At 36.0% G+C, this 12,338-nt stretch overlaps 1 protein-coding gene across 1 annotated transcript in view; it reads right to left on the bottom strand.

Annotated features, from left to right (window-relative positions):
• Nucleotides 1–12,338, bottom strand: part of LOC144659700 (uncharacterized) — a 38,882-nt gene that overhangs the window by 3,363 nt on the left and 23,181 nt on the right. Inside the window, exons 2-4 of the mRNA XM_078520196.1 lie at nt 9,297–9,548; nt 7,312–7,563; nt 1,212–1,331 (exon numbers count right to left, since the gene is read on the bottom strand). Of these exons, the coding sequence (XP_078376322.1) occupies nt 1,212–1,331; nt 7,312–7,563; nt 9,297–9,548 (624 nt within the window). The remainder of the gene's footprint in view (nt 1–1,211; nt 1,332–7,311; nt 7,564–9,296; nt 9,549–12,338) is intronic.

The raw sequence follows: 12,338 nt of genomic DNA, 5'->3' as shown, positions 1-12,338 counted from the left end.
GTTCAGTCGCTCCACAGACATATGTTACTAATTGTAAGTTATATATTTGTTTATTTTTATAGTTAATAAAAAATTGGTTTGTATCTGATCTTAAAATCGGTTGGTAAAAAAAAAACGTATAAAACTGTATTTTCGGTAACTCTCTGTTACCTTCATCAGAGTTAACCAATTTTAACTCTGATGAAGGTAACAGAGAGTTACCGAAAATTCAGTTTTATATGTTTTTTTTTACCAACAGATTTTAAGATCAGATACAAACCAAATTTTTATTATGTCAAACACTGATCGCCCTAATAACATTTTTATAGTTATTATGATCCAATGTAATGCATTAGTATTTAGCAGTAATTATTATTAGTATCAGTATTTAGTAGTATAGTAGTTTAGCAAACGACGTCACAAGCATTGTGCTTAAAACCCTTATCGTATTTAAATAAAGGATATGATTAGGAGGAGGAGAAAGTCGAGCAGTTGGCTAGGTTTTAACAGCATGAATAATGCTAAAATAAAGCACGCTCAAATTCAGGGCTTGTTCTTTGGTGGATATATCATATACTAGGGACTATTTTGGACATTTTCGTCAAATTCAAAAGTTCAAGAAAAAAATCTCGAGCCTTCTTGACTAGAAAATCTAAAGATTGTTTTTTGATTTGGTTCCGGTAAGCGTTCACCGTTTTCAAAAGGGACACGCGTGGTTAGGTTCCAGATTGGATAAGAAATATAGAGCTATGCAGTTAAGTTTCTTAAGAGAAAGTAATGCTGTTGAAAGTTTCGCAATCAAACTAGTACTTTTTATAGCGGCTGGTTATAAACCGTTCTGTAAGCCGTTCTGCTGTTACTATTTAATTTAGTGATTAACTTTCTTATACAAAATTCTTTTTCTGGCGCGAAGATTCTGTCACTTACCTACTAAATTTTACTCATTTGGGTTTATCACGCGAAGAAAAAACAGGTTCCCAGAAGATCAGCAGAAATTCGCTTTACATCAAGCGAGTTACGTGTTACAGGGAGCAGGCATGTGAAAATGACATCAAAATGGCGCTAAATCTCAAGCACGCTAAAAATCAAAATGTCCAAAATATGAAAGCTTTACTGGGATCTGAGGAAACTTCCACTTTGCTACAGTATAAATTTGTTCATGCTCCCAACCATCACTTGGACGCTTGAAATCATCTCATGCACAAATAAAAAACTACAAAATATAAACGAACCTTGTTTAATTCCAAGCCTTGGAAGAAAGTTATTCCTTCTCGAAAGGTCGCTCGCGTCGTGGTTGTCAGACCACGTAAACTTGCGCAGTATCCGTTGTTCCTTACCATTACTAGGCCAATCTGAGAAAAAATACAATGTATATAGTCAGTTTGAGAACTTAACTATCCTTGGTGTCACCCTTCAGTCTAACTGTAGGTTTACAGAGCACGTAAAGAGCAAACTGTGTGAAGCCAATAAACGTTTGTGTGTACTTAGGGGGCTAAGGAAGGAACGGTATAATCAAGACGAAATTGGTTTCCTCTTTAGATTAATCTTCCTCTCCAAGGGTATGTATGGCATTCATATATACGGAGCAAGTGAAGCCGATCTGAATACTGCACTATCCTTTTTAATCGGGCGTGGCCGATTTATAGTTTACCCTTTGGGCGTCCTAGACGATAGTCTCCTGTCGGCTAAAAATGACGGGGATAGCCTGGGCCAATCGGTTTCATTTCAGTTTTGACAGTAAATCGTTGTAGGAACACTAGGTCGACTTTTGGGCTAATCTGCAATCTGGTTCTCTTCTTTGCTTCGGCGGGAGGACAGAGAAAAAAGCTTAAGGGGTAAAGTAGTAATAATCACCATTGTGAAACTGTAGTTGCTTTGACAAGTTGAAGCTATTTTTGTTAATAAAAGAGGTAATGTCATTCATGTCACGCAATGTTTTTGTGGGAAACTTTGAAACTAGACGCTTTGCTGGTTTCTACAAATAGCAGTGTGATCTGCAGGCGGCACATTTTTTTGAGGCGGACTCCACTTTAAAACTATTTGTTATATATTTAGCAAGAAGTATGTCGATTTTCATTTCCGCACAGTTGAGCAAAAAGTCGCCTGTCACGAGTAGAATGTTTGCGGCACAACATGGTTTGGATATATGTTAGATTTGACTAGTGACGTTAGTAAGACACTTCTCAAGACGTCAGCAAAACATTGGCAATGTACAGTAATGGTGTGAACTTGAATGGAATTTTTTACGAGATCAGTAAAGCTATCGAATGAAAAGATGACTTGGAAATGAAAACTTCGAATAATTATAATTAGTTCCGAAAAAAAAGACCACATGTTTTGTAAAAATCACAGACAAACATGATCAGGAAAACAAAACAGGCCAATGGGTTTTATTCACGAAAATACAACTTTCTTATTAAAGAAAGAGTTTGTAAACAAGAAAATGGAATCGAATTACATTTCACACGAAATTTGCATACATTTGAACTTGCAAAAAAGAAGTATCTCTGCCGAGACATAATAGCGAGACCTTACATTAATAATTATTGTATTCTGATCTGATTGTTATTTTTTATGCATTAACTATTTGAAAGTGGTTCTCATCGATGAAAACAAAACGGTTTTTCATTCACTGCTTGAAGTATTTATAGACGTGAAAACATTCGCTTAATCAAATTACATTCTGCACGAAATATTTTGTATCCATTTGTCCCGAAACTTTGAGGAAATTGAAATCTTTGTGGACAGTACTGCATAAAAGCAGTTCATAGAATTGAATAAAAAGATAAGAACCATATTGATAAAGGAAATTTTAAAACTTTATTTTGGCTCATTTTGACGAAATTCAGGATTTTCAAAGACTGCCAGTAAACGGCTGTATCTTGTCTGTCTCTAACGATTTTGCTACGGTTTCGAACGAGCTAATTTTTCAACATGATATCATGGTAGCGGGCAGAAGTCGGTTCGTTCTGAATTTTTCAATACGGTATACAAGTTACAGGTCAATATACAGACCCTCTGTACAGTAAAAAACGTTTTGGGAACAAACCATTGTGAACTTATTTTCTATGTTGATCAGTAAAAATCCTTAGTACGACATGGGGTTTGTTATCAAGTTCGTTAGTACGTTAATACTGCAAGGTGTATAACCTCAGAGAATTATTATCAAGTGTGTTTTGTTTTATTAGCGGTTTATACTCTAAGGTCTTGGTGTGGAAGATCAAAATTAAGGCACATTTCTGTTATTATCTGATTGCTTGGCACAGATTAGTACAATACTGAATTGGTTAGGAAATGTAAACAAACATTAAATTGAATGAGAGTAGAAAGGGAGGGACAGGTGGGGGTGAAAGGCTAAGGAGATGGAAAGGGAGGGAGAATTGTAAATGTAAAAAAAAGATTTAAAGATTTAAAGAAGGGATTGATGAAAAGAATGGAAACACCTCCAAACAGTTGACCCCCTCGCAAGAGCACTCCGGGTTGTCAGGAGACTGTTTGGTGTCCGTCCACCAATTTTTAACTTCAAATTCAAATTTTAAAATCACATTAAATCTCCAATATTTCTTATTTGTCTTAATTTTACTAATCCTTTGAGAAAAACTTTCGCCTCCCAGACATCCCCCAAAATCGTCCAAAAATTAACAAAATACTGCAAAACAAATATATATGGATAAGTAAAGCTTTTTTGGATTCCTTGAAACGCGGCTGAAATGGTTTTCAGTGTTTTCCAGCCCATATACTTTGGGTCAGTACTACTATTCTTCACCAGTTGCTATTACAGTAATGGTATAAAACAAATACGTAATCATTGGTCAATAAGTTGTGATCATTTTCTTGACAATAGTAGTTACCTGATTAGGAGTTGTATACTGTTCCAATAAAGTGTAAGGGCTGGAAAATACTGAAATGCGTCAGCCACCTAAAGCGTTGGAAAAATTGGTCTTCAGGTAAAAACCCCGCCTTTATCAAGTATTGCGAAAAGGCTGCACTTTGCTAAGTGTTACAAATTTATGTTTTCTAGACGTCTAGTTCAATCGTTTATTTGTATTGTGCGAAATATATTTTTATAAATTGAGACCATTATGTCATTAAGTAACAATGCATTCTTGAAAACATTCCAGATTTTCATTATTAAATAGAAACACGAAAAATTCAAATTTGGGAAAACAAGCCTGTCAAAATGACGTTGCCATGGTGATTTCTTGTTACTGGCACAATAACTAATCCTACCAAATTATTGCGAGATAAATTTTAGATAAACGCGCAAAGTTTGGCAGCGTTTGGTTGAATCTTGAAAAAGTTATAAGCGTCCAAAGTCAGCGCGGGCCTCAAAAGCCCCCCCCCCCCCCCGACCTGAATAGGTTTAAGTGACTGTTTTTCCAGTGATTTTTTACTGTTACACTGTACCCTGCCTTTCAAGTCAAAACAGAAAGCTAATTATTAAGCGCCCGATTTTAAGCTTCTTAGGCTTCTCAAGCTTCTTGTTAAAAGGTGCTTTTAGAGGCGCTATACCTCCATCTTGTACGATGTTCATGAAATTTTAGATCAGTATGATAGAAGTCGACTCAGCGCATTCATTGTACACTCATTTACCTCGAATTAGGCTGTCATCCGTAAGGTTACGAAAAAGGGGTGGAAAATTTCCGAAAATTAATTTATTTATTTATTTATTCATGTAACTTTTGATATGTATTTTTATCAAATGAATAAAGACATTTATTATTATTAATATTATCATCATCATCATCATCATCATCGGGGGAGGGAAGGGAGAGTGGAGATGACTTCCACTTAGGTCGTCGAAATTTCAGTCATCTAACAACAGTTTTTTTTCGGAAAAATTGTTATAAAAAGTTTACAAAATTGCTCCCTGGTTAAAAGTTTTATTTTATGAGCCTTTGATTGCCAGTCAGCAAATTCTACCATCCACCTTCGCGCTTTTTATTCAATATCGGTTGTCCGAGGTTGCAGACTGGTATTTGTAAAAGGGAAACTTGTTGGGGATAAGCACTATTCCTACTTTTTACAGCAATGAATCACAACTTCTGTACTGACGACAACTTGTTTATTCTCTGGATTCTCACTCTGGATAACTTCACAATTTTTACTGTTCAACGGTCAACTCTGCACTCTGCTTAGGATCATGTTCACACTCTTTGGGTTTAAGGGTAGTGACCAAACTATAACTGTCAAACTGTCAAATATCAGAAATGTATACTTACGTAAGGACAGGTACAGTTTTCGTTAAGTTGAAGAACGGCTGCGCGTTCAAGACATTAGCATATAACCGTTCGCGTTATTTACAATGTCGAAATCGTTTTTTCTTTCTTAAATTTCACTATCATCCAAACAACATCTGGTCAAAATAAAACAACGTGGGCAATATAAAAGTTACGAAGATGACCTTTTTTTTAGAAAATCAAAAATAAGTAACAAGAATGTACAATAAAAGAAAGATTATTGTACACTTCGCTCAAACAACAACTCTTTAAGTTAATTGAAGAAGAAAGGGACTGTTGCTAATTAATTCTAGCGTAACCTTAATACTTAAGTTGTTTTTCAGAATAACGATACTTAATTTCCAGTCAAGCACAAAACATCATAAAATGGTACGAAAAAAAATCAATTAATTATTGAGCAGACACCTTAATATTTGATGATAAAAACAACTCTATATAAGGTCTCATGATCTAGTGTGCTAATAACAATATTATACTTGTAAGTTTTTTTTTCTTTTTTCAATTATTGTATTTGTATATTTATAGGTTATTTGTGTGTGTTTTTCTCTATTGAAATAAAAAAAATACAACGCAAAAATTTATAGGTTAACACTAGATAACAGGTAAATACTAGATAACATCTACTGAAGCCTCAAATAAGTGTGTTGTGTAATACAACATAATGTATACCCATTAACACCCCTATGCATCCCTATACCACACTTTATACCATGCAATAGAAAATCAACTCAACCTTCCTATCGTGCGCTGCAATTGTGTTATCAGTAGTGATATCTACTAAATTTAAGTAAAAAAATGTTCTTCGTTTTCAACTTCATTTGAGCTGCTGTTGAATATTCGACGGTATTCAACTCAACCTTCCTATCATGCGCTGCAATTGTGTTATCGACGAAATTTAGAAGGCGATTTTTCTATGGCATGGTATAAAATAGTTATACAACACTTTCTCGTAGTATACTTGTCACTTGTATTTTTTTATATATACACAACTCGCCTAAAGGCTCGTGTGTATACGAAAAAAATACAAGTGACTCGCGGCATATTCCATAGTATACCACTCAAAAGCGCCAATACAGCCCTTAAACCTCTATACATTTGCATTCCCAGTTACAAATGGTATTGCCAAAGTATAGGAAAGATTAAAAAACAAATAATAATAATAATAATAATAATAATAATAATAATAATAATAATAATACGAAATACATCTAAAGATATTTAAAGGTAGGTAATAAAATCAACTAAGTGACAATTGTTGCGACTGTCGATTCATTTCTTAAAAAGAAAAATAATTTTGTGATTGGCATCTAAAGAACTAAAATCAGAATAGTTTCTAACAATATCGTATATTAGAGATTTTCTAACAGTATGATATCTACTAAATTTAAGTAAAAAATGTTCTTCGTTTTCAACTTCATTTGAGCTGCAGTTTTGACAGATGCTCAGGAAGTTTAGGATAAAAATGTCTTCCAGTTTTTATTCTTAAGTTATGGTTGCCTACCCTAAGTTCTGCCACTGCCCGACGATGTTTAAGATTTGTAATAAGTTTTAGTGCGTTTGAGGGAGTAACATCTGTTTTGAAAGTAGAGTAAAATTTCAGGTTTTTGTTACATCTAATCAATTCATGTTGATGCTTCTCTAAATCAGTTTTAAAGTTTTCGATTATTTTGAATCGACAATGTTTTATTTTAATCTATCTCCTTTTGTATCAATCATAGTTTGAAGATCAGTAAAAACAATCGGTCCCATATTGTTTAGGTATATCATAGATGGAGGGCATAAAGCATTTTTTCTCAGAGTCTGCCAGTTGAGTTGAAATTTGAAGGCATTGTCTGGCAATGCTTGAATTCGGAAGGTTTAGTAAGTAAAGGTTAGGAAGTGAAGCCAAAACTTGAGTATATTAGAGAAAATAGTTAGTTTGAGAAGGAGTCTCTCAGTTTCATTTCTTGCTGCGACATTTGGTGCTCTTTTATTAAGACAAAGATAGGATTTGTAAAACTGCGAGTAAAAGGGCTCGATAGGATCTTTCTTTCATTTGTTAAGATTGAGGCTATCATATCACTGAAGATGCAATAAAACATAAACTACTAACCTCCGGTCCTTTTCGTCTTGTACCTTGCTTTAGTCGTAACTCTGAATCCTTCTGACTTAACACTTTCCTTCAAGCCTGAACCGAATTCCATTGCAATTATCATTTCCCATTTATTCCTTTGCATGACTTCTGCCTTTTCTAGCCAGTACACTGGATCGCCCTCTCGTGTCTTGCACACCGACCCAAGATCCACGGTGACAACTTGACATCTTGGGGCACTTTGTAGAATATTTACATCCAGTTCAACTGGACCTAGAAGGTTAAAAAATTTAGAACTCTCCGCTATTTAAGGGAGCTTACAATTACACCACTTAAGAATCTTAGATTGTATCACCTACGTGTACCACGAGGGATAGTTAACACTGAAGCTGCTCACGAGGCGAGGATGAGACAAAAACGACAGCATTGCTCAAAACGCATGACCGGAAATAAAAACATATACGAGGATTGCGACAACCGGAAAACGGGTTTGTTAGTTTTTGTTAGCTTTATCCCGAAAGCTAGCTCGGTGGCCTATCCGGATTTTTTGTATACAAATAAGATTCGTTACTTACAGAAAAATGTTTTTCATCTTCTTACAGCCTTTTCTGTTAATAAGTCGAATTCTTTTAACTCGTTTTTTTCTCGTATCACAAATTAGGTAAGAGAATTTGGCCAGATAAATCCATTCAAATTCATTTTAATATAACAATGAAGGAAAAAATGAAAAATGAAAAATAATTTGAGCAATACACTCCCCCGTCTTTGCTCCCCCTTACCCTTCTAACGGGGTAGAGTTACTGAGCGCAGAATCTCTGCAAAGTACCACCCTCACCGGTTCACCCGCACGAGGGAGCTCCAACTCGCGGGATGTGGGAGGCATTTTCTTTGACTGCACGAAGCGTAGCCTCGTTTTGGTCCTAAGCTTGGTTTTTTATGTCATAAAATGACTGTTTTCATTTAAAATTCCGATAGACGTATTGATCTCATGGATATTTTTATATCTATAAGCACGATGGCGATTATATCTCGGATTTCTTGAAATTCACGTTCTTAAGGCGGGACTTAACATAAAAGTTCTTTTTCTGTCGCTTTTCATGAGTTTTTTGGAAATATCTCGTTCGCTTTAAAAGCAATGCAAAAACCCTATGCTCGTCCCAAAAATCTATGTTTAGGAGCGTTGTGTAAATATTTGGGTGATTTTTGGATATTTTTGGGAGGAGATAGTTTTTCTTAAAGGGGTTGTAAAATTTAGAGAAATAAGAAATATTGAAGATTTGATGTAGTTTAAGAATTAGAATTTGAAGTTTAAAATTAGCATACGTACACCAGGCAGTCCCCCTAACAACCTGGAGTGCTCTTGCGCGGGTGTCGGTGTTCCTAAAATATTTTTTCCTTTTATTCCTTTTTTTAAAAATTACTTCAAATTTCACTCAAATTTACGTGAAGTCCCCCTTTAAGCTATTTTTCAAAAACTTCATTCTAGAGGGTCCTTGAGCTGCACTACACCATATTACTGTGGAAACAGTTAGAACGTCGGAAACATCCTTAACAATTGCCCGACAATAGTATTATACAGATGTTGAATGGTGCCCGTTCTCGTGATCCGCTGTTAACAGAAGTACAGTAAAACATTCTCACTGAATACAATTGCCCTGACACGAGAAGCTAAGTTATGGGAGGATACCCGCGAATGCCAGGGCAATTGGCGTGTAGAATGTAGGATACAGCAGTGATCGACCGCCACCAGGGGAGGTGGGAGGGGCGAAACTTTTACAGTCACTTCACCGAACTCCGTTGAACTGGCCACGAGGTGACTGAAACTGTGATATTTGAAGCGGAGGTCGCAATGCATCATGCTACTAGCGCGCAGGTACAACACACCGGAATTTAACGAACTTAAGCCATTCCCGCGTGACGGGCTAATTATGTATGCAGTGAGAATAGCGTAAACCCTTTCGAAACACTTTTCGAAACAATAAAAATATCACTTAATAATCGCTTACCAATAGTGTCGTGTGTCCTGATCGCAGCTTCGGCGCATCTTTGAGTATAAGCCCGAACACTGGTGATTTCATCAGATGCTCGCACCGCAACAGTTACTTCTGAGTTTTCCAAGCGATATTCTAATCCGTTATTAGTTTTCTTGGTCTTTTTGTCGTAAACATCTTTGAGGTCAATTATTTGGATTTCGACTTCAACTTCTGGTGCCTTGTTTGACGTCTCACGACTGGGCATGAAGCTCGTTGCCTCGTTTTCTGCAGAACATAAAAATCAACGAACACTACATTCTACTAAAGCTCTTCAGATATTTTGATGACCAATAGATATTAGGAACTGATATGACTCCAAAGATAAAGAAACAAGATTGTGAATTAAAGTTTTTTCAGGGTCCTTTATAAAGCGTAAAGACTTGTGGAAGATACGCCGCATTGCATTATACAAGATTGTAGTGCGTTTCGGATCACCTCACTATGTTCAATAAATTACTCCTTATTTATTGCTTGGCAAAAGCGTGGATGCTTCAATTGACCACCTGTAGCAAGGCTTCGCTTAGCACTACCAATATACTAGTCCATATGATTAGGAGACAAAATAAGATACACTTCAAAGTGTGCTTACCTAGCGCATAACGAAAGAATGATTCAGTCGACGTTCCTCGTGTTTCCAGAATGGAGCTTAAACTGTATATTTCTGCAGCTGTTAATGGCTCTGTTACACTTAGAGGATCAAATCCCAGCTCAGACTGGATAAACTTGTCAATATCGCTCACTGTTTCCTCCAAGGCGTCAATCCGGCGGTCGCTCATTTTGACAATAAATTATGTGTTTTCCTTGAAATTTTGGAACGATTTATTTTCTTAAATTGTTCTACTGACCAGAGAGGAAATTATTGCTTAACTATATAACTACGACTGAAGGAGCAGAGGGGGCGGGGAAATCAAAGGTGGACGGCTTGACAGCGAAAGTGAAAACGGTCGATTCATTCTTATTTCTTATTTTCTAAATTTTTCCAAGATGTGCGCCTTCTTGCATCACCTTGGGAAAAAGAATAGTTAACTTTAAAAAAGAAAACATTATTTATGTCGGCCATAAACATAAGCTACCTCTTTTACGTCTAGGGGAACGACTGGCATATTCTGTCATGTGTGTTGATAATTGCGTGAAGTGTTCGCTACACAGACTGACAAGAAATTAACAACGTATCAAAAACAAATTCTGTTTAGACAAGCGGACGGCGGCTACGTCAACTTTCCCTTTGCAAAGATCCCGTTGTTTAAGAAGATGAATACAAACGTCTACTTTTGCATCACCCTAGAAAAGAAAAGTTAACTTAAAAATGAAAAATTATTTATGTCGGCCGTACAACATAAGCTACCTCTTTTACGTCTAGGGAAACGCCTGGCATATTCTGTCATGTGTGTTGATAATGGCGTAAAGTGTTCGCTACACAGACTGACAAGAAATTAACAACGTATCAAAAACAAATTCTGTTTAGACAAGCGGACGGCGCAGCTGGAGGTAAAACAATTACCTCCTTTTTGTTTGCAATTTAAGGCAACGTCAATATTCCCTTTGCAAAGATCCCGTTGTTTAAGAAGATGAATACAAACGTCCGCTTTTCTTGTCAACGTGGCTGCTTTTAATTTCTATATATTATTCTAATTTTATTACAACATTTATTCTGATAAGTATAATTGTAGTTTTCAGGTATACTTTTTGCAATTTTCGTTAACATTTTGCAGTAGTAGTGATGGTATTAAAAAGTTATAAAGTCGATTGAATAAGTTCAGCCCGGGGGGCACTCCCTATAATGGCCTATACGGGGGGTTCCGCCCGAAAGGGGTACCTTTTTCAGGTTTCAGATACAGTTTTTAAAAGGGTAGGAATTTCACAAGTTTCGGTATGTGAAAAGGTAGGGAAATCTGCCATTTAGGTATTTAAAGATGCCTTTAAAAAATATTTCGAACAGACGCATCTTATGGCAGCAGCGATGCTGAAAGAGAATAAAGCGGGAAGTGCGGACCAAAGGAGTAAGGGATATTAGTTAACGTTCTCATCGTCCCAAATCCTTACTCGATTGTCCAATCACTGCCCCCCCCCCCCCCCCCCTTCCCCCAAGCTTCATCAACACAGGTTTGTTTGAGGCAAAAAGTTTATTCGTCTATTCAGTCCTCACAACAACAGTCAGAGTACGGCGAGTATAAATGCGGCGTGGAAGAGAAGTATTAGGTAACTTTAATTTAATTTTACCACTTTATTTTTCCGCTTAGTGTTTTTGTTTTTATAATTTTCTAGGTGTTATCTTTACAATTTTTTCCTCGTAGATATTAGCTAATAACCAGCATGCAGTCGCGTGTCCGAGTTGTTTACTCTGCATGCAATAATAAAATTACGTAAATGTATTAGTACTGGCCCATATTACCATAAATGTTCGTATATTTTAGTGAAAGATCTTTTAATTGCTTGTACGTGTACAAATAAATGTTATCGACTGCGATCGACAAGAACAAATCTGTCTGCATTTGCACGCACTTTTTTTTTGCTATCAGTATCAAAATTTCGCCGCAGGCAAATCTAATTTGCACAAACACTTGAGCCGTAAATATTACATGAGCTTATATTAAAAATAAAGATTATAACTGTATAACGAGCACAAGTTTTTTTTTTCAATAATACAAATGCAGTTATTTCAGAAAGAGTTAGCATTAAATTCAAGGTATTTCGTTCTTTTCTTGCCCATTCAAAATATCATCTTTCTTTAAGCAATTCCTGTGATTTGATTTGTTGATTTGATTCAGAGTATAAATTTGTTCAGTTTGTTTACGATAACTGAACGGTCTACTCATTTCGCAGCACTTCATTTGTCGCAGCTTGCACTTACTGAACGGTCGGTGGATTCGAGCGAAGGATCTGAAGGATGGCAGATTTTTAGCGAGAAATTCCGGCGATTTTCTGCTTTAGCAATATTTAATACTTAGCTTAAGAATAAATTAATACTTAGAAATTAAAAGAAAAGTAGGATATTCCCAATTAAAGCGTAACTTC

The sequence above is a fragment of the Oculina patagonica genome, chromosome 1, assembly GCF_052425735.1.
Source record: "Oculina patagonica isolate OP01 chromosome 1, crgOcupat, whole genome shotgun sequence".
In the NCBI taxonomy this organism is placed as follows: Eukaryota; Metazoa; Cnidaria; class Anthozoa; order Scleractinia; family Oculinidae; genus Oculina; species Oculina patagonica.
The sequence above is the reverse complement of the archived record's forward strand: the minus strand, read 5'-3'. Positions and strand labels throughout refer to the sequence as shown.